Below are 19,648 nucleotides of genomic sequence, written 5' to 3'. Positions count from 1 at the left end.
TCATACAAGAGCTATAATGGCTTTGTAGAGTAGTGGAGTGGATTTCTATCTTGATGTGAGGATAGGAAAAGACAGAGAAAACACACAGAACTGACTGACTTAAACGAGGAAAAGATAAACAGTTTTGGGATGGGACAGAAGATCACGTTTGAAGCTATTGGATCAGAATGCATAGGTTGGCAGAGCCTGGACTGCTGAGTAAGTGACCCATGTGACTGGAGGGGACGAGGAGGTCAAGGGCCAGAGAGAACAAATATTTGTACGGGATGGGCATGTTGCGCAGTGGCTAAGACGTTTGCGTCTTCTTCTTTCTGTTTGTTTTTATGTTTTGAGTTGAAAGTCACACGGTTTTGCCTAAGCTAGCAAGATTCCTGGCTCAAGCTATTCTATTGTCTCATCCCACCGAGTGGCTAGAACTGTGGGCATGAGATACCTTACCCAGCTCTACTTCTTCCTTTTAAAAATCTTTATGTGTGTGTACATATGAGAGAACATTGGCTTGCCATGGCATGCCTGTGTAGGTTAGAGGATAACCTTGGGTATTGGTCCCTGCCTTCTACCTAGTGTGAGGCAGGATATATATATATATATATATTTTTTTTTTCTGTTTCCTACTGTCAGGCTAGCTGGCTTGTGAGTTTATGGATTTCCTGTCTCTCTCTCTCTCATCCTGAAGTAAGAGTGGCCAGGATTATAGGTGTGCTACTGTGTGCTGCTTTACACGGGTGTGGGGATTCAAATTCAGGTCCTCCTACTTGTACAGCAAGAACTTTACTCTTTGAGCCATCTTCCCAGCCTTGCATCATCATCATCACCACTACCACCATCATCATCACTACCACCATCACTGCTACCACCATCATCTCCTCCTCTTCCTCCTCCTCCTTCCTTCTTCTTTTTTGTATATGAGTGATCTGTTTTCACACATACCTAGAGAGGGCATCAGATCCCATTACAGATGGTTGATAAAATGATTTCTTCCTAAATCAGAATAGAACGAGACGTTGAGAGTGCCTGCTACTATGCTCATCCTCAGATGTTCCGTGCCCTCTTCCCCTGCTGAGGAGTTCTGTCTTCTCTCCCTAATGACAGTAACCACTAATAGGTCTTTAACACATTTAATGACCCATTAACTATGAGTTAATGTATTGTCAGGCACATGTCATCACTCTATGTTTCTTATCACAAAATACATCACTATAAAATGCAGTTGTATTGGCAAAACTGTGGTTTTAGAGTTTCAAAAATAATATAAAAATGAAAATAGTAAAGCTTATTGAACTTTGTATACATTTTACTTAAAACCACCTGGCTTCCCCATCCCACCCTCACCCCCCTGCCCTGCACGCCTGAGGCTGAGGATGTAGCTCGGTGCTTGACTCCATTTTAAACCTCAGCACTTCATAGACCAAACGTGGTGGTGCAAGCCTGCAGTCCCAGCACTTAGGAACAGGAGGATCAGAGGGTCCAGGCCATCTCCAGCACTTAGGAAGTTAAAGGCCAGCCTGGAGTATGAGTCTCTGTTTTCAATGATGCAATTTTCCATTCTGGTGGGTGATGGTGGAGAAGAATGTGGGAACCAGATAGTGGACCCATGTCGTACAAAGAGAGAGGAGCAGGACTTCAGCCCGAGGAGGGTACTGTGAGAAAGTTCTGTGTCTAGGGAGGAGACCTGACATAGCTCAGTGGAGAATCCAGTCACAGGTGGTTCGCTGCAGCCGTTGGGCCCCTCAAAAAGAGAACGCTGACACTGAACTGAACAACTAGTCAAGCAGAGCGTTACTGAGGCTTTGAAGGAGTGTTTGGTTGGATCACACAGAGAGATGACTGGGCGTCGATTGAGTTGCTGGACAGAGCATCAAGACTGATGTCATTTTCCTCTGTACCTGGCCGAGTTCACAAACAAAAAGAACTAAGCACGCAAGGGCAGGCATGGTGGAGTGAAAATAATGTGAAGATTACAGTAAACATCTGGCACCATAAACTGGTTTCCTGGCAAGGCCCTAGCTTAGTTTTTCCCTCTTGCAGATTCATATATAATTTTGATTATATACCCAACACAGCCTTTATGGCATTTCCCTTTTGACTGCCTTTGTTCACACTGGTAATCACAAGAGGGCAGGGCTGTTTTATTTACTTGTAGGTGTGTTCTCAATGGGTGACTCACGAGATAACTTCTTGAGATATCAATTAGACATCTTCTTTTTCCCTTTTCTATTTGGAGAACAGGCTCTCTACATCATTGCCTTCGTTGGGGGAGGGCTTCACCACCTTTGTCAAAACTCAAATTGAAATTGAAGTTCGAGATGACACAAAGTATCCTACCAGAGTCTGGAAAAGAGAGTTTTATCTTGTAGAGTGCACTGAGTTAGAAACAGGGATTAACATCCCTGTTTAGGTAGAGAGTGCCTGGTAATCTGAGGCAGAAAGAATAACACATTCCGGGGAGAAAATGACCAGAGTGTCCCCTTATTGCCTGGGGTGGGAGGTTGGGGAGGGTAGCCAGGGCTTCTGTCCCAACCTGGCTTCCTGTGGATGTGGAGGATCCTGGAGTTTATATCTTGGTGATGAGAAAGCAGTAAGGGGTTTGCTCATTTACACCTCATCCCTCATAACAACTATGCACCACTTCTGTGTCATAGACTTTGGGTGAATATTATTATCCTTTCATACAGTCAATTAAAAAGTTTCCTTCCTATTAATTAACAATATCACCTACCTCCTATACAAATTAAATCCACTCTTGCAACTTGCTTGGTGCTGCCTTGACTCAGTTCACATTACCTTTCACATGAGTGTGTAAAGTGGTCCCTTAGCTTGATGTTTCCTCCTTCAGTCTACCCTTCCTGCTCCCCTAAATAAAAGCTGAAGTACTAATCTTCCCCCAAACTCATGCGTGATGCAGCTAATACTTATCCTTGCATGCAGAATAAATCACACCTTGTTAACTGGGCACTTTATGCCTTCCACAAGTCGATACATGCCTTAGGGTTTCCACTGCTGTGAAGAGACACAATGGCCAAGGCAACTCCTGTAAAGGATAACATTTAATTGAAGCTGGCTTACAGCTTCAGAGGTTCACTCCATTATTGTCATGCTGGGAAGCACAGCAGGGTCCACAGGCAAGGTGCTGGAGTAGCTGGGAGTTCCACATCTTGTTCCAGAGGCAAACAGGAAAAGACTGTCTCCCATGTGGCTAGGAGGTGGGTCTCAAAGCCCACCCCCACAGGGACATATTTCCTCCAACAAGGCCATGCCTCCTTATAGCGCCCTTTCCTGGGCCAAGCGAATTCAAAATACCACAATACTAAGCATTTCAACATTGTCTCTCATTCCACACTCCTCTAACCTCAGCCCTAGCCACCTTCCCCAATCGGCTTTGTTTTGTTTCCCACCGTTTCCTCTAAATCTCTTATGTCCCAGTTCTTTTCCTTTTTAATAGGGTTGACCTAAATCAATCAGTTGCAAAAAGATCACACTCCAAATTTAGCGTCTTAACACAGTAAACGTGTATTGTCTCCACAGCATCTGTGAGTCAGGACTTTGGAAGCTATCTCAGTTGAGTTGTGTGATGGGATCACTCACGAGAGTGTAGTTTTCTGAAGGTGTCACCACAGAGAGAAGGCTGTTTCTCAAGTGACTGCCAGGCTGCTGTCCGCTTCCCTAGGGCTTCCAGAGCATTCTCCATGTCAGCTGGCTTTCTCTGTAGAAGGCAGTCCAGCAGATCAAGGGTAAAGTCGTGATCTGAGGATCCCAGTCAAGAGTCACACACTATCAGATTCTTCTTTGTACTGGCTCTGGAATAAAGGAGCGAGACAAAGACAAGCACATCAGGAGGCAGAGCTCAGGGCAACAATCATAAGAGTTGGCTGCCTCATTCTTTTCCTGATTGTTTCTTCAATCTCCAGCTCCCTGTGTCCTCCCTCTCTCCCCTGTTCGCAGTAGCTCAAATTCTTTAAATGTCAGGTCGCCTGGAGACTGCTTAATAAACCCCTGCTTTCTCTTTTTCATTTGGTATGATGGACTGTGAAGTTGAAGATTGACTATCAAATGACGTAGAACTGAAGAACTATTTTCCCTTCGAAAATCCTAAACTTTGTTGCTCTGAGACTGTGTCACCAAGAGTGGATCCCCTTCTTGTTTGGAGGATTTGAACAACCTTAGTTTGACTCAGAGACGTGGTCTTGAGCTGGATAGTTTTATGACATGAGCTAGAGTCCTCTGAGAGGAGGGAATTTCAATTAACAAAATATTTGGTACAGGCTCTACTTTTACGTAACTTAGACTTTTGACTGATTGCTGAGCACCTGTACACAGCACACACCACGGTCGGTTGGTTGGTGTCTGGTCTTTGCCATTCTCGTAATCATTTAACCAATCACACAGAGAAAACACCTAGGGCACCACTGTTTCATTGGTTACTTTTATGGGCCTCCATAAGATCCATAAGTGCAGGCCTATAGGGCATTTTCTTAATTAGTGATTGACAGGGGAGGGCCCAGCCCGTTGTGGGTGTGGTTATTTCTGGGCTGGTGGTCCTGGGTCCTGGGTCTCAGGAAAGCAGGCTGAGCAAGCCAGTAAGCAACACTAATCCACAACCTCTGCATCAGCCCATGCCTCCAGGTTCCTTCTCTGTTTGAGTTCTTGTCCTGGCTTCCTTCAGTGATGAGCAGTTGGTGTGGAAGCATAAATCAAATAAACTCTTTCTTCCCCAACTTGCCTTTTGGTCATGGTGTTTCATCACGGCAATAGAAACCCTAACTAAGACAAGCCTCAATTTAGAGACCAGGGTATATAGACACAATTCTCTGCCTTGATTTAAATTCATGTTTCCAAAAAAAAAAAAAATACAACATGGAGTCTACTTTTCTACTCAGGGTTAATATCAGAAGTGGATCCAATTTGCCTTGAGCCTCTCAAGCACTTCTTCCTTTAGATTTTTATACTCCTTCTCTCAGTGTAGACATTTCTTCATCCTTTCTTGGTGACGAGGGCCTTCTCCTGTGTGCTGTCCCTTTTTGTACCAGTTTGCTAGAAGCTGACGTTATTAGACTAATCCTCAGTGGTTTTTATCAGATGGGCATATCAACAACTCGAAAACATCATAGCTTGCATAATCTACTCGCCTACCCACCTTTCTTCCTCTTCCTGCCCCCCTAGAATCTTGTACGCTTCTTGAGTAAGGGCATTTTGTAGAATATTTTGTCAGTGGATTATTCTCTTTTATTTTTCTGAATGTTTTGAAATCTGCTTTTTTTTTTTAAAAAATAGATGTTTTCAATCAGTTTTAGAAACCCTTCTTTGATTATTATAAACTCTTCTCCCCCAAGTGTCCAATGATTTTATACTACATTGCAACTCACTAGGGAAATAGTGCCCGCCCAACTCCCCACATCTGCTAGTGGACTCCTTTGGTCTTAGGGTGTAACTTTGAAATCATCCTATTGGTCAAGTGTTAATAAAAAGTTCTAGCAAAACTCTAAATTCTATTATATTCTCATAGGACCTAGTTCATTTCTCTATGCTGACACTTAACTCATCCATATTTTTCTTCGTGTTTTTCTTCTGTACCAGCCTCTGGAGAATAAGGGATTGATTGTTCATACTTGTATTCTCTGTGCCAGGCATACCTAATTACCTCAGTGACTCCCAGGGTAATGGGAAGATAATACGAATGGCATATGGAGGATTTGGTACAGGCTCTACTTTTGCGTAACTTAGACTTTTAACTGATTGTTGAGCTCCTGTACACAGCACACACCACGGTCGGTGTCTGTTTTTTTCCATTCTCATAACCGTTTAACCAATCACACAGAGAAAACACCTAGGGCACCACTGTTTCATTGGTTACTTTTATGGGCAGGCAACATTTATGTATTGTGTAAGGTTTTATAAGCTTCCTTTCAGACACTTGCTTCTCTACAGTTTCTTAAACTGAAAACAGCCATTCATTAAGTTATTGTGGGGGTTGGGGATTTAGCTCAGTGGTAGAGCCCTTGCCTAGGAAGCGCAAGGCCCTGGGTTCAGTCCCCAGCTCCGAAAAAAAAGAACCAAAAAAAAAAAAAAAAAAAAGTTATTGTGCATGCACTGGACTAAATGCTAGGGATAACAATTTCTGCATGATAGGGGTGGGACAGGAGAAGAATGCTGTAATCTGTAAAGCCCGTCTGCTTCTGGGAGTAAGGCCAGCATTAATACAACGCACAATTGTTATTTCTGAATGTCCCTTTGCAAAGAACAGCGTTTCTCAAACTTTCTTTGACTAGACCTAACATAAAGAAATACATTTTTTATCGCCATCCCTGTACATATCTACAAAAAGAATAATTTTTCTTAAAACTCCTTTTTGTCACGCATTCTGAGCTTTTTCCCACTACATTATTCTTTTTTTTTTTTTTCTTTTTTTCGGAGCTGGGGACTGAACCCAGGGCCTTGCACTTGCTAGGCAAGCGCTCTACCGCTGAGCTAAATCCCCAACCCCTACATTATTCTTATTAAAAAATTAATACAGCGGTGGATCCATCGTCCCCAACCGATTTTACAGAAGTCCTAGATACCAAAATCTAAGGCAACTTGAAATAAGATATCTGATTGTAGTCTTTCTCTTCCTGGTCTCCCTTCACTCTTTAAGTTGTAAATGTAGACCATACTAGTGCTCTGTGATGGAGCCGTTCCCCTCCTCCCTCGGCTTCTTTAAGAGGGTGGTACCGACCCATCCAGGGGATGGCAGAGGGGCAGGGCCCACTAAGTCCGCGGCGCAGGCCTGGCCCGCTCTTCCAGTTCTTGTGAAAGCTAGGGTTTGTGCAAGCAGAGCTCCCAAGGCCGAAGCGGGGGTAGCTCGGATCCGCGCCTAGGACCAGCACCGCTGGCCCGCCGCGTTTCCGGCGAGTCAGTGGGGGTCCGCGCGTGCGCAGAGCGTCCCTCTAGGGAAGGACCTTTCGATCGCCCCGCGCCCGCGCGCGCGTCCGGGAAGCCAAAGTCCAGGGTGGGCTCGGCGCGGCGGCGCGCGCCAGGGGGCGTTCCCGCGCGGCCGGCCCCGCCCTCTCTCGGCGCCGAGCTATCCTCCCAGTTTCCCCCGCGGTTCCTGCACTGAGGTTGTCGCCGGCGCGTCCCCTATACCGCGGCTCGCTCGCCCTGCCGGTGCCATGGCGGCCTTCAGCAAGTACTTGACGGCGCGGAACTCCTCGCTGGCGGGGGCCGCGTTCCTGCTGTTCTGCCTGCTCCACAAGCGGCGTCGCGCCCTCGGCCTGCACGGGTGAGGCTCGCGGCCGCGCCGCTTTCCCGGGCCCGAGCCGGCTGCTCCGGGAGCGCGCCTTGCCCTTCTCTCCAGGTCCGGAGCTGCGCGGGTGCCCGCAGAACCCAGCCAGCGGTCCCCGAGCCCCGCGGCCCTCGGCCTGGCGGCCACTGCGCTATCCCCAGACTGCGGGAGGGAGGAGGGCGCGCCGCGTCCCTGCGCCCCCTCACCACTTCCCCCTGCATGTCAACTTTATGGGTGCATTCTGGTTTTGCCATCTCATCGCCACAGAACGCTAAGGTTTCGTTCGGGATGGACATTTTACGCCTGCTCGACTCCGGAGTAGTGGCGGTGGATAGTGGCCAGGGGCGTTCTTGGGGGTTTTCTGGATCCAGTGGGCACGATTTTTTCTAAAGCGGTGCCCTTTTCCGGAATTGGTCAGTGGATGCCCTGACAGCTCATTTGGAAAGGTTGAATTGGCTGGGTGGTGTGTGCAGGACAAAGTTTCCTCCATCTGCTTTATAGGTGAAAGGTGAAAGTGTGTTTTAGGTGAAGATCACTTGTTAATTACAGCGTACAGCTACCTGCCTGGAGAGAAAGTCAAAGTTTACTTTGAACTCCTGGGAGATTGGGAAAGGAGAGAATTGAGTTCTGGTGTTGGGATTACAGGCACAATTTTATTTCTTGTCGCACATTTGATTGCAGCGAGCGAAAGAGAAAAGGTTACTTCCTAACTAAGCATTCTTGCTAAGTCTTTGGATATTTAATATTCAATCTTAGAATAATTCTTCTATGCTTTTTATTTCATCAACCCTCTGGGCAGGTACTATTGTCTCCTGCCTTTGATTTGCTTGATCTACCTTATTAGAATTTGGCCTAAAATACTAGCAGAGAGCTCCAAGTACCCTTTCACGAAGTATTTTCTGTCCTGTCTATTTTGACTTGCCTATTGACTGCAACATTGGCCCCTTTCTTCCTAAATCAGCTTTACAAAATAGTAATATGCGTCACCTTCACACACTAACCTTTTTTTTTTTTCAAAGAGTTCTGGGTGGGGCTGATTAAGTCTAAATATTTTTCTGTTAGATTGTATCCTTTCTGAACTCTCCTTTGGGATTAGAAGTTATCAGTTATTTGGAATATGCTGATAGAACGTGTTAGATGCTTTGTCTTGAGTTACAGTCTTTGTAGGGAAGCGTTTCAGTGCATAGAATAGGCATTTTACTAGGGAGGGAACTTGACTGCTAACAGCTCTGACTGATTTTTAAAAAATGTCCTTTTTCCTGAGACACTTGTATACATACAGAAAACACTATGCAGCATAAATGTCAGGTTGGCAAGATTTTTGCAAGTAAAAGACAACCTGTATCATCAGTGCCCAGATCCAGAAGCAGAATCTTATCGGCACCCAGAATTCCCTCACGTCTCTTTCCAGTCACAGTCCAAACCAACAGCTCCGTTGTGTTGTAGTACTGTAGATTATTGAGTACAGGGAGTTTCAAACCAAATCTACTGGGAAATAATAGCAATAGAGGTGATAGTATAATATAATTTATCTTCCTGAGTAATTGAAGCTGTTCACCTGCCATTCCAAAGATCTTCTTGAGAAACTTTGTGAACTTTCTGAAGATAGAATTATGCAACAGGTAGTTTACTGAACCAAAGAGAGTTGCTAATCTTTAAATATTTAGAGGGTTGAGGATGCAGATTATGAGCAGATAAATGTGAGACATAAATTACTGAGATAAAATGATTGAACTTACATAAGTCACTAATATATATTATATAGGCTTATATCTAAATATATTAGTACATATAATGTATATATATATGTATATATATATTAGATGTACACTTTCATGTTCTTATCTTTCAATCCCTATCTTTGGTTTCACAGTCTGGAGGTTATAAAATTTTGACCTTCTATTGCCCTGGCCCTTGGGTGTGTTTGGTAACAGAGCTAATTAATTTTAATATCTTTCGGTACTTACCTATGGGATAAGTGATTATCTGTGAATAGTAAGTTTGTCTTAGAATGTATATTCTCTTGGAATTGGATAGCTGACATAACTAGTAAAGCACTCAGAAGTTATGTTGCAACATTATTCTAAATATTAAGATAAAATTCTGTTACTTTAAAATTCTATTAATGTAACTTTTATTACCCTATTACATCACACACACTTATTATGAAATATTTTGCATACCTATGGAGTAAATAGAATAATAATCCCCTATTCATTTCACCCATATTGTTCCATCCATTTGTTTGATCCCTACTCCGTTACAAGTAAAACATATTTATTGAAATGTGCAATTCTTAGTTACACTTGTCAAACAAATGGACACACTTGTATTACATCCGTCTTACAAATTGGGACATTTTTATCTCCCCAGAAAGTTCCTTTGTATTTCTTTCTAATCATTTCCTACCACTGTTGTGCTAACTTTTCCCTCTTTACTCTCCCTTAAGCAATGGACTCTTGTAATTCATGGGCAAAAGTCGCTTAATCACGAAAAAGGAATTGTTTGTTTAGGGCTATTTTCTGTGCTACATGCTGTAGGAGACAGATGTCTGTCTGTCTGTCTGTCTATCTATCTATCTATCTATCTATAACATTTAAAATAAGTAAGCCATCTTAAGGCGCTTATGCTCTTGTTAGGGAAAGAAACTTAAATAAGAAATGTTAAAAGTGAGGACGGTGAAGTGTGCGGACACTTTAATACTAGCTTACTTGTGGTAGTGGTTTGGACCTCGGCTTGAGTTTTGTACTTCTTCAGCCATGCACTTGTAATCTGTTGAGTGCATTAGGCTGGCTTTCTTTTGGGTCCGATTTCGCTCTGTGCCAGCTCAACCCCTTCTCCCCACCGTTATTTTTTCTTTGAGACTTAGCTCAGGAAAGAACTTTCTGATAGGCATTTTCCACTGTTTCTAACTCCAGACTGATGTATATATACCCTTTGCTTTTCTGACACTAAGATTCCTCTTCTCTAGCACTCACTACTTAGTTTTGCACAGGTCTCTTTTCTTGGCTTCTGCTTACCTCAGAATCTGAATTTCTTGAGGCTGTGGACTGAGTCATGCTTATTTTTCTAGTTTACTTAACTTTTATTTTTTGCTGTATTGGGATCACACCTACTGGGCCTTGTCCATGCCAGACAAGTAGTTTACCACTGAGTTAGGGAGACCTTGAGTCATATTTAAATCCCTCAATCGGCTATGTCCCAGGATAGACAGTAAACGTTAGAGGGGATAAGTGATACAGAGCTGTGGAAGACTTTTTAAAGAACAGTTGGCAGAAGTTGAAGAAGCAAATAGAGGCCTCGTCTTCATAGAAGTCATGAGTGTACCCGAGAGTCTGTAGTGTGATCTGAAGAATGGGAAATCTGGCCTGAATGAAAGAGAAGGAACCAGTCTACATTGTCGCAGAATTTTACTATGCTAAATAATAAATAAGTAAGCCATTGAAAGACTGAAGACGGAAGAAAGCAGTTTCCCTTCCCATCAGTGCTTGTGAAACAAAGTTCAGATTTCTCATCCTAGGTTTCAGAGCTTTTCTCCATCTGGTCTCCTCTTACCTGGCTAATCTTATTGTGGCCTTGCCTGCCAGTTGGTACTCTGTGTTCCAAATAGGCCGGTGTCCACACTGTTCTCTGAGCAGGCTATCCTCGTTCCTGGCTTTGCAGCTTCATCCACGTGATCAGTCTTATCTGTAATTTCTGTCTCCTTTGTTCTTCAGTTCTTTAACATTCTTAAAGGGCTAGAGACGGTCACCCTGACATGAAGTATTTAGCTGCTCCTGATGATCTAAGCGATGATCACGTTGCTTTTAACTGTGCATACAAGTGCCTTGGCGGCTGTGCTCTGCCTCACCTGAGGTAATCTAGCTGGGCGTGTCAAGTGCACCTTCATCTTTTGTCCCTTTAAAGCCTTAGTCTATAAATGGTGGGGCACAGTTTCCTCCCCAGATATTTCTACGGTTTCAGGCAGCACAGATTTCTCTTACTCACATCTTTGCTTCTGCTTTATTTTAGATGCCACTCACTTGTCTTTTGAGCCTGTCTCATATCTGTGTTGCTTTCTCTGCATCTGAGTATGATCCCCAAAATAACTGTTACAGAGAAGTTCTGTTAAAAGATTAGTACAGTTAGTAGCAAAGATTCTGTCAGTTTAGTGAGTATCTTAGGATTCTTTTACACAGGACATTGCTTATATTCCCACTCCTGGAACCTTCTTGGCATTTTCCCACCCTGAGTCTCGGGCCTGACGTCAGGCCCTGCTTCAGTGCTTGCATGCCCCCCTATGTGGCAGTTACTTCCTGCACCCCCTTCCCACTTGGGAACGTTCCTGCCAACCAAATCCTCTTTTCTTCATATCAGTAGGGGCTGGCCTCACCTTTCTTTTACAAGTTCACTGAGGGTTTTGTGTATGTATAAGCCATGTGAGGAACTGGGTCTTAATGACACCCTTAGAATGAGCTGTTGAGTAGAGCTGTACAGCTGGCCTTACTAAGGTTTCTAGAGTAAAAGGAGGCGCTTATGGGAAGCATACCTTAGAAAAGCTCCTTAGAAAAGCAGCAGCTGTGTGCTGAGCCCAGTTGTGTAGATGAGGTGAGGGTTGTGAGAAGTGTGTCTGTGGTAAAAGAGGTCCAGTTAGTTACGAGTCAGGTTTTGGTACATGAGCCTCTGTGGGTGGCCCCATGTCTCAGTGCACTTGTATGTGTCGTTCCCTGCCCGGAATGTTGTTTCCATGCTGTCACTCTGCTTACTTCCTCCCCTCTTTCAGTCGTTGATAGTTAGACCTGTGGCCATTCAGTTTAACAGCATCCTTTGTGAGTTCCCTTCCTGGCTATACTTTTTTCCCTAGCACTTACTATTACCAAGTGTGCGGTTCCTGTACCTAATGTATCTTGTTACTGTGTGGCTGTGCTTACGGGATGTAACTAAACTCTACAAAGGAAGAGATTTTTGTCTGTTTTATTCATTGGTATAGCCCTAGTGTGTGGAATTGGGTTTGGCAAACTGTACTCAGAAAATGCTGTTCAGTGATTGTGGCAGTGAGAAGCTGATTTCTTAGGGCATGGCTACTGTTAATTTAAAGAGTAGCTTTCTGTTATAACCCTAACCCTCACCTTTTGGGAACTAGACCTCTTATACCTTCTATTTGTAAGTTCAGAAGCAATATAAATGATGGCGTTAACGTACGATTTTTAAAAATGAACTTTTGACAGTTAAGGAGTAGAAATTAATATTAAAGATAAATGACATTACTAATATAACTATAAATATAATAAACATGGCTTTATTTTTGCTTACTCTGTATTTATTATATGCCCTTCATAGTTATAACTGCATGTTTTGCTGTTTTCATTTAAGGCATAATTGTGTTTTTCTTTATGACCTTTATGATTGTAGTTTTATGGCTTTATCATATTTTATTTTACCCTTTCTTGTTGTGTATTTTCACTGTTTGTGGAAGATTTATTTTTCCTTGTAGCTGGAAATGGAACCTAGAGCCTTGCTTGTGCTACCGGGTTCTACAACTGATCCATGCCTGTGAGTTTTTACGGATAGTACTGTATAATTTTTGTTTTTTTGGACTAACTTGTGGAAAGAGGATTAATAAATGCAAGTTTTTGGATGCCTTTATCATGCTGGAAGGGGGGTGGACATTCTAAATTATACAAATTGACATTACTTTTTAAAATGAGTCATGCAAAATGGTAATGCTATGAATGAGTGTTAGTATAATTTGCCATTATTCAGTGATTTTTTTTTCTTTTAGAGGTATAAAACCATGTTGAAAAGTTAGTTTACATGTGTTTTGTAGATTAGCAAGAATGAAGTTTATTTTTATTCAGCAGCAGCAGCAGCAGCAGCAGCAGCAGCAGCATCTTGATCATGAAGTAGCTTGGCATAATTAAGGACATATAGTCTTTGAGGTTGGGGAAGGGTTCAGAAGTTCAGTTAGTCATGCATTTGATCTATGACTTCTCATCAGTTTCTGCACCTTCTCTGAGCCTCAGAAGAATAGGGATAATAGTATTTATTAAGCTATCAGTTATGTGAAGATTGAATAAGAAAACACCTTAATCCAGTGCTGGACTCAGAAACCATCATTATGCCTACCAAAACAAAACAAAACAAAACACCAACTAAAAGGACAACAAAATATCCCTTTGTTAGCTTCTTAGATATTATTGAGGCTTCCTAAAAATGCTTCTCAAATGTATCAGTGAAAATGTCCTTAAACAGTTTTAAGTAGATAAGTCTATTTACTTTTAGGGTGTTATACTGGTTTTAGAGACACAGTTTCGGGTCTTACATGTTTCCAGTTGGCATCTCCTAAATAGGATATTCTGTATTTCTCGACCTTATAGAGAGGTGGTCTGAACTCATAGTATTCAAAGTATGACCTCACGGGTGCAGGATAGAACCATGACCTTCTTTGTAGACTACATGCTTCTATTAAAATAACATGAAGTTGCATTCATTTTTATGACAACCAAATAGTTTTCACTGACTTCCCTTTTCAAATTGTTTCTTTGTTGTCATTGCTGTTTTTGAACCTTGAATATTGGTTGAGTGACACACGTCCTCTTCGGTATCACATCATCTAAAACTTGTGGTCCTTTAATTAGTATTCTTTCTGTATATTTTCCTCATAAATTAAAAGAAAATCAGATTAGAGGAAGTCTAGGTAAGGTATAATCTTTTTGTTAATAGATAGCCTTTGAGAATTGTTTTGGATCTTACCTGTAACTTACCAGCACTTTCTGGTGACAGACCTGTTGTTTTCCTTCTCTTTCTTACTGAGCAGGGTCTTCTTTTAGAATAATTCTTTTAGAACTGCAGGGAAGGGTCTGTGGACTACGTAGCTGTCAGGATGAGGCCATAGAGCCAGAGGGTTTTTCTTTAACATCAAAGCAGGCGAAAACCCTTGCCTAGTCTAACATTTAGTGCTTAGAGTTGCCACCATCCCTTTAGAGACCAGGTTGATTTTAGTCTGACAGGTAAACTCAGGTTTAACCTGACATTTGTGATGCTCTTCTAAGTTCTCAGGCCCTACCATACCTTTAGAGAAGTGCCTTGTAGTACTTTCTCAGGATCCACTCATCTAGGACCTGACAAGTACTCTCCACCTCTAATCTTCTGGAGTAGAATACTCACTCTCGTCATGTGGAAGAAAAAAAATTACATTTTTTGAGTTATACTAGAAAATTAAATTCAAATTTATTCAAAATGTTATTTCTGTATTTCTTTTGGAAAGTTTTTTTTTCTTTTTTCATTTTTTCGGAGCTGGAAACCGAACCCAGGGACCAAGCGCTCTACCACTGAGCTAAATCCCCCATCCCTCTTTTGGAAAGTTTTAAGGGATGTTAGAAGTTGTTTAAAATGGGGTTTGTAATGTGTACCAGCCATTGGGCCCTTGGTTAGGGAAAGTCGAGGCGTCCTTACTGGGGTCACTTGAGTTATAGGCATCTGTGTCAGCGGGGAAGCATAAGGACGCCATACTTGGACTGCTGGCTGTGCTCTTCAGCGCAAACTCTAACGCATTATGCATCTGCTTAGGAACAACTGTGAGTGTTTTGTTTTGACTTTGTTTTGCTAACTTTTTGAGACATGATCTCATCTAGCCCAGGTTGGCTTTGAACTCTAGATAGCTGAGGATGACCTCGGATTTCGGACTTCAAATACTCCTGCCTCTGTCTCCTAACTTTTGGGATTACTGGCATATGTTACAACGACTGTTTATTTTTAAAAAAATCTTATCCTTTTGCTAGTCTAGCAAACTCGAGTGACTGCAACTGGATGAAAATAAATGGGTAACGAAGCTCTTTAGAGCTTCCTCAGCCAGCACGGTGCCTGTGAAGAGCTGCACAGCCTCGGTGGACTGGCAGCACGAGGCAGACATCAGAGCGGACTGTGTGATTTACTCCATATGTAAATTATCTTGATGACCTCTTTGCTTTATTTTTAAGCCATGCATAATGTTTTTTTTTCAGATCACAATTTAATATACTTACTATTTATTCACACATTTTGAGACAAGCTCTTATGGAACTCAGGTTGGCTTTGAACTCAGTTGTGCAACTAAGGATGGCCTGAATTCTTGAGCCTTCTGCCTCCCCATTTCTCCGGTGTTGAGGTTGCAGGCATGCACTGCCAGCCCTATCGTAATATTTCATATCTGTTGGCATTAACACATGGATGTACCTTGTGGAGTGGAGCAGTCTCTTAGGCGTGTAATAGTTTAGTTACTGTGTCATGTTTATATGCCACCCATGTATGTGCTCAGTTTAAAATGTTTATGAAACTTAATCCCCTGAAGTCAAGGAGATGATTAGACCTAAGTAATAGTTTAAAATTACTCTTTTAATGCTTTATTATGTCAAATATTAACTGCTTTTTAATAACCAAAAGTTTTAATACACCTCAAATTTGAAAACTAAAGGAAAAAGCACCTATTGTTAATCTGTTACATTACATTTTATTGATCCTAGAACTACTTTTTTCATATTATAGCAAAAATACTGTGTATCAGCTTGTATGGAGGGCTCTAAATTTAGTGTTTTTACTGTTATTCAGTTTATCATAAGCTTAGGAAAACCAGGACTTGTAATAGAATCGTGTGTTTTCCTCTTTGCAGACCAAGGGGTGGAGGAAGTAGGCTGAACTGAGATCAGTAGGTGGAGATAAGGCAACTTCTCAAGGATGTGGAGGCTTTGTCCGATAGTTAGCGGGTGACCCCGAGAGCCTCTTCTGAGGATTGAGAGCTGTGGGCCTACTCGGAACCTCAGTGTGTGAGAACATACTGATCAAGGAAGACACCGGCACTAATCCCGGCCCTCGTGCACCAGCTCACCACTGCACCCACACGCTAACACACATGTAAATTATCACACATGTACACGTGCAGAAAGAAAAAAGACCTTTGAAAAGGAGCCATGCAATATAACATTTCTTTTGTGTGTGTGTGTGTGTGTGTGTGTGTATAAATAAAATTTTTTAATATTTCAATACCAGTTTTCTAGTTCAATTTCAAGCACTTCTACTAAAAGGTCCTCCTCAAGTAATATATTTAGAATACCATTCTCTGTTTACTTGTGTATAGAGTTATAATGAGTTAAGAAATAGATTTAAGGCATTTTCAATCGTAGGATTCTTTTGACTTTTTCTACTAGTTGTGCCCAGGATAGGTAGGCTGTTGAGAGAGAGGGGTGGGGTTGGGGAGGTGGGGGGGGTGGGAGAAGCCAGTGTAGGATAAATGTAGCCAAAAATAGCTGTCTCCCTTGGAGAAAATGGGATCAGTGTGGGGTAGACTATAAAACGTACCCAGTGCATTCAGCTAAATGCTGTTTCTTAATAGGCTAGACAGTGAGTTTAGCACTTTTTTTTTTTTTTTTTTGGTTCATTTTTTCGGAGCTGGGGACCGAACCCAGGGCCTCTTAGGTAAGCGCTCTACCACTGAGCTAAATCCCCAGCCCCGAGTTTAGCACTTTGAATGACTATTATTTCTAAGACAAATCTTGTGGAAGTACAAATAATAGAAAATCCATACAACCTAAGAATTCCAGCTCTGTGTAGGAATGCAGTCTTTTGAGAGAGAAATGGAACTAGGAAGATTTAATTAATTTGCTTCTTAATATGGATAGATTTCACCTCTGGGCCCAGTCTTAGTTTCTTCTTCGTGAGGGGTCAAAGGTGTTCCGAGGATGGAGAACAGCTTGAGCAGAGCCCAGGCACCCTTGTGCTGCTTGGGCATGCATTCAGGCAAGACACTTATACAGTGAAATAAAAGAAAAAACATTTAAAAATGCTTTTACAGAGTATTTAAAACTAATACTCTGCATATCGTTTTAAGCTGTTTTTGGAAATGTGAACATTTGAAATCTTTGGTCTGCAGTTTCTGTTGGTCTTGGTTAGTGTGCAGTTGTGCTTGGTTATTGTTGGCTGTCGTCTGCACATGTGACCTAACATTAACTTTCAGAATTATTTTGGAGCTTACAGCCAATGCATATTCCTTAAAGATCACTTGGCTTTAGATTTCCTAGGTGGAATGCCAGTCTACTTCTTAATAAACAAAAGCAGGATTCACATTTCAGAATTTGTGCTTTAGTTATATAATTGTAATAGTAAATCTTTGTCATGTTAGATCAACATCTCCACTTATGAACTTCAAATCTAAACGTTCTTTTGTCTTTTGACTGGTTTCCATATAGTTCTCTTATTGGAAAATGAACACAAAACATAGTCCAACGATTGCTTTACAGAATTCTTTCTTTACTATTGTTCTTCATTATGGCTAAGGACTTGCTGCCCTCCACTCTTCCTAGGGGCACTCTGGGAAAGGAAAATGTTTTGTTTTGCTAGGCATTAGTTTGGAGCTGATGGTCTCTAATACTTCCCTGCCTCTACATGGTCTCTAGTGTGCGCCCCTTTCTCCCTCTCATTCCCCTGTTGAGTTCATTTCCAGCCCTAATCTGTTCCAGCCATCATTTCTTTTTTTTTTTTTTTTTGGTTCTTTTTTTCGGAGCTGGGGACCGAACCCAGGGCCTTGCGCTTCCTAGGCAAGCGCTCTACCACTGAGCTAAATCCCCAGCCCCCAGCCATCATTTCTAATAATTTCCTTGGCTGTTCTTCCTGTCTGTATAGTTACTGCCTTTGTTATATGTTTATTAGCTCTGACTTGGGATAATTTATATACTCTAATATGTTCTCACTGAGGGCAGAGGTTTCTCAAGTATCATCCCCACTCCTAAACATAAGTCCTAGCTCTCCTCACATAGCACTGCTATCTGAATCTTTACAGTGTGGTAGGTTCTGTCATAAGCACTGTGTGTGTCTTAGCTGATGGAGACTGATGGAGATATTCTAACTGATGGTGGTGGTATTTTCGTTTTGCAGATAGGAAAACAAGGTACAGAGCAATTATATAAGTTGCTCAAAATCACACAGTTAACACACAATGTCATTAGAATTCTGTCCCAGAAATTCCCTCTAGTGCTGTAACTGCTTATAGCTAGAACACATTAGTTTGTCTTTAGGATAAATGTATTTTGTTGTTGTTATTTCACTGGAAAGGGCCGTTTTCCTTCCTTTGGTGTATAGTACCCTCTTATGAACTGTTTTGCTCACGGTGTTTATGATATCATTTACCTGCATCCCCTTAGGTCCCCTTCACACTAAATCTATTCAGTTTTAAGTCTCAGTTTAGGTTTTACGTGAATGAAGGCTTAGGTCAGCATTAGTTCTGCTTTTCTTTGTATCTCAAAACACTTGGCCTAGACCCATCCCATGTCTGACTTTATACTAATACAGTGTCTTACTCTACTGAGGTTATAACCTCTTTGAAGGCAAGACTATTCCTATTAACCTATGAGCCTGTAGTATGCTGTAGTACTGCTCAAAGCTAATAAAATGTTTGTTTTCCATTTTCATTGCTTATCATATATTTCCTTAATTTTAAATTAGTATTTCTTTTAAAAATAATTTTTTTAATGTATGTTGTGGATACACTCGTGTACATGTGTGGAGGTCAGAGGACATCTTTTGGGAGTTGATTCTCTTTCGACCATGGGTTCTGAGAATTGAACTCAAGTACTTTTATCCACTAAGCTGTCCCTAGATTGGTAGTTCTTTAATTTAAAAACTTATTTTCCTTATTAAAGTGTAAAGGCCTCTTTCTGTGTATGTCTGTCTAGAGCTGAGCTTCCTTGTTCCCACTCTCCTCTCCTGTCTGTTGGTTTCCTTTCTTTTCTCTGTCCTTTCACAAAATTTTAAGAGCAGATTTTGAGTCCAGTGGATCAAAAGTCAGTGTTTTACTTTCATTGCCTCCTAATTTTATGACATTGTTTCAGCTACCTTTAGATTTTAGAAAACAGAAGATGGCAGAATTGCCTTCCTTGAGTACTTAGAAGAATGGAATTTAATCTGTGAATTCCATAAGGAAAACATGCTTTGTGTTAGATTCTTTCTCATAAATAAATGAGTCTTCAAGTCTCTATTTGCTGACTTAATTAATTATGGGTATTCACTGTTTGATTTATAGGAATATACTGTTAGAAAACTTGGCGTCAGTTTTAGGAAACGTAGCTATTGTCGGTGACGTTTGGCTTTTATGGCTTTGTTTTTGCCCTCAGTTGTTGTCTAGATCTTAGAAGTCAGACGGTGTTAATGGATAGAAAACCTGAGAGTTTTATTGAATTGACTTGTGTATCTAGAATTCTGACTTTTCACAATGAAATACAATAGTTGAATTACTTGGGGAAGTGCTAGGTGGTGGGAATGTGGATAGCAAAAGTGGTCCTTAGTTGAGCTTTATTTCGAAATGGTGCGTATTAAAAACAGCCACGTTCTGTGGGTCTCAGGAAAGCCTGGTGTCCTTGTCTAGTCAGATGTCTTGTTGAAGGA

At 41.7% G+C, this 19,648-nt stretch overlaps 1 protein-coding gene and 1 long non-coding RNA gene across 5 annotated transcripts in view; one reads left to right on the top strand and one right to left on the bottom strand.

Annotated features, from left to right (window-relative positions):
* Positions 1-1,276: 1,276 nt before the first annotated feature.
* LOC108350099 (uncharacterized) lies at positions 1,277-6,960 on the bottom strand. Its single transcript, XR_001836889.3, has 2 exons — positions 6,713-6,960; positions 1,277-3,797 (listed from the first exon to the last, which is right to left on the bottom strand). It is a non-coding gene; the product is annotated as an uncharacterized LOC108350099 (long non-coding RNA).
* Positions 6,961-7,083: 123 nt separating this feature from the next.
* The window catches only part of Abcd3 (ATP binding cassette subfamily D member 3), a 53,589-nt gene continuing 41,024 nt past the window's right edge, over positions 7,084-19,648 (top strand). Inside the window, 1 exon segment of one of the 4 annotated variants that reach the window (NM_012804.2) lies at positions 7,084-7,255. In NM_012804.2, the coding sequence (NP_036936.1) occupies positions 7,146-7,255 (110 nt within the window). In that variant the 5' untranslated portion in view covers positions 7,084-7,145. 4 annotated transcript variants of the gene reach the window in all.

Source organism: Rattus norvegicus, chromosome 2 (assembly GCF_036323735.1).
Source record: "Rattus norvegicus strain BN/NHsdMcwi chromosome 2, GRCr8, whole genome shotgun sequence".
Taxonomy (NCBI): domain Eukaryota; kingdom Metazoa; phylum Chordata; class Mammalia; order Rodentia; family Muridae; genus Rattus; species Rattus norvegicus.
This window is presented reverse-complemented; position numbering and strand designations above follow the sequence as displayed.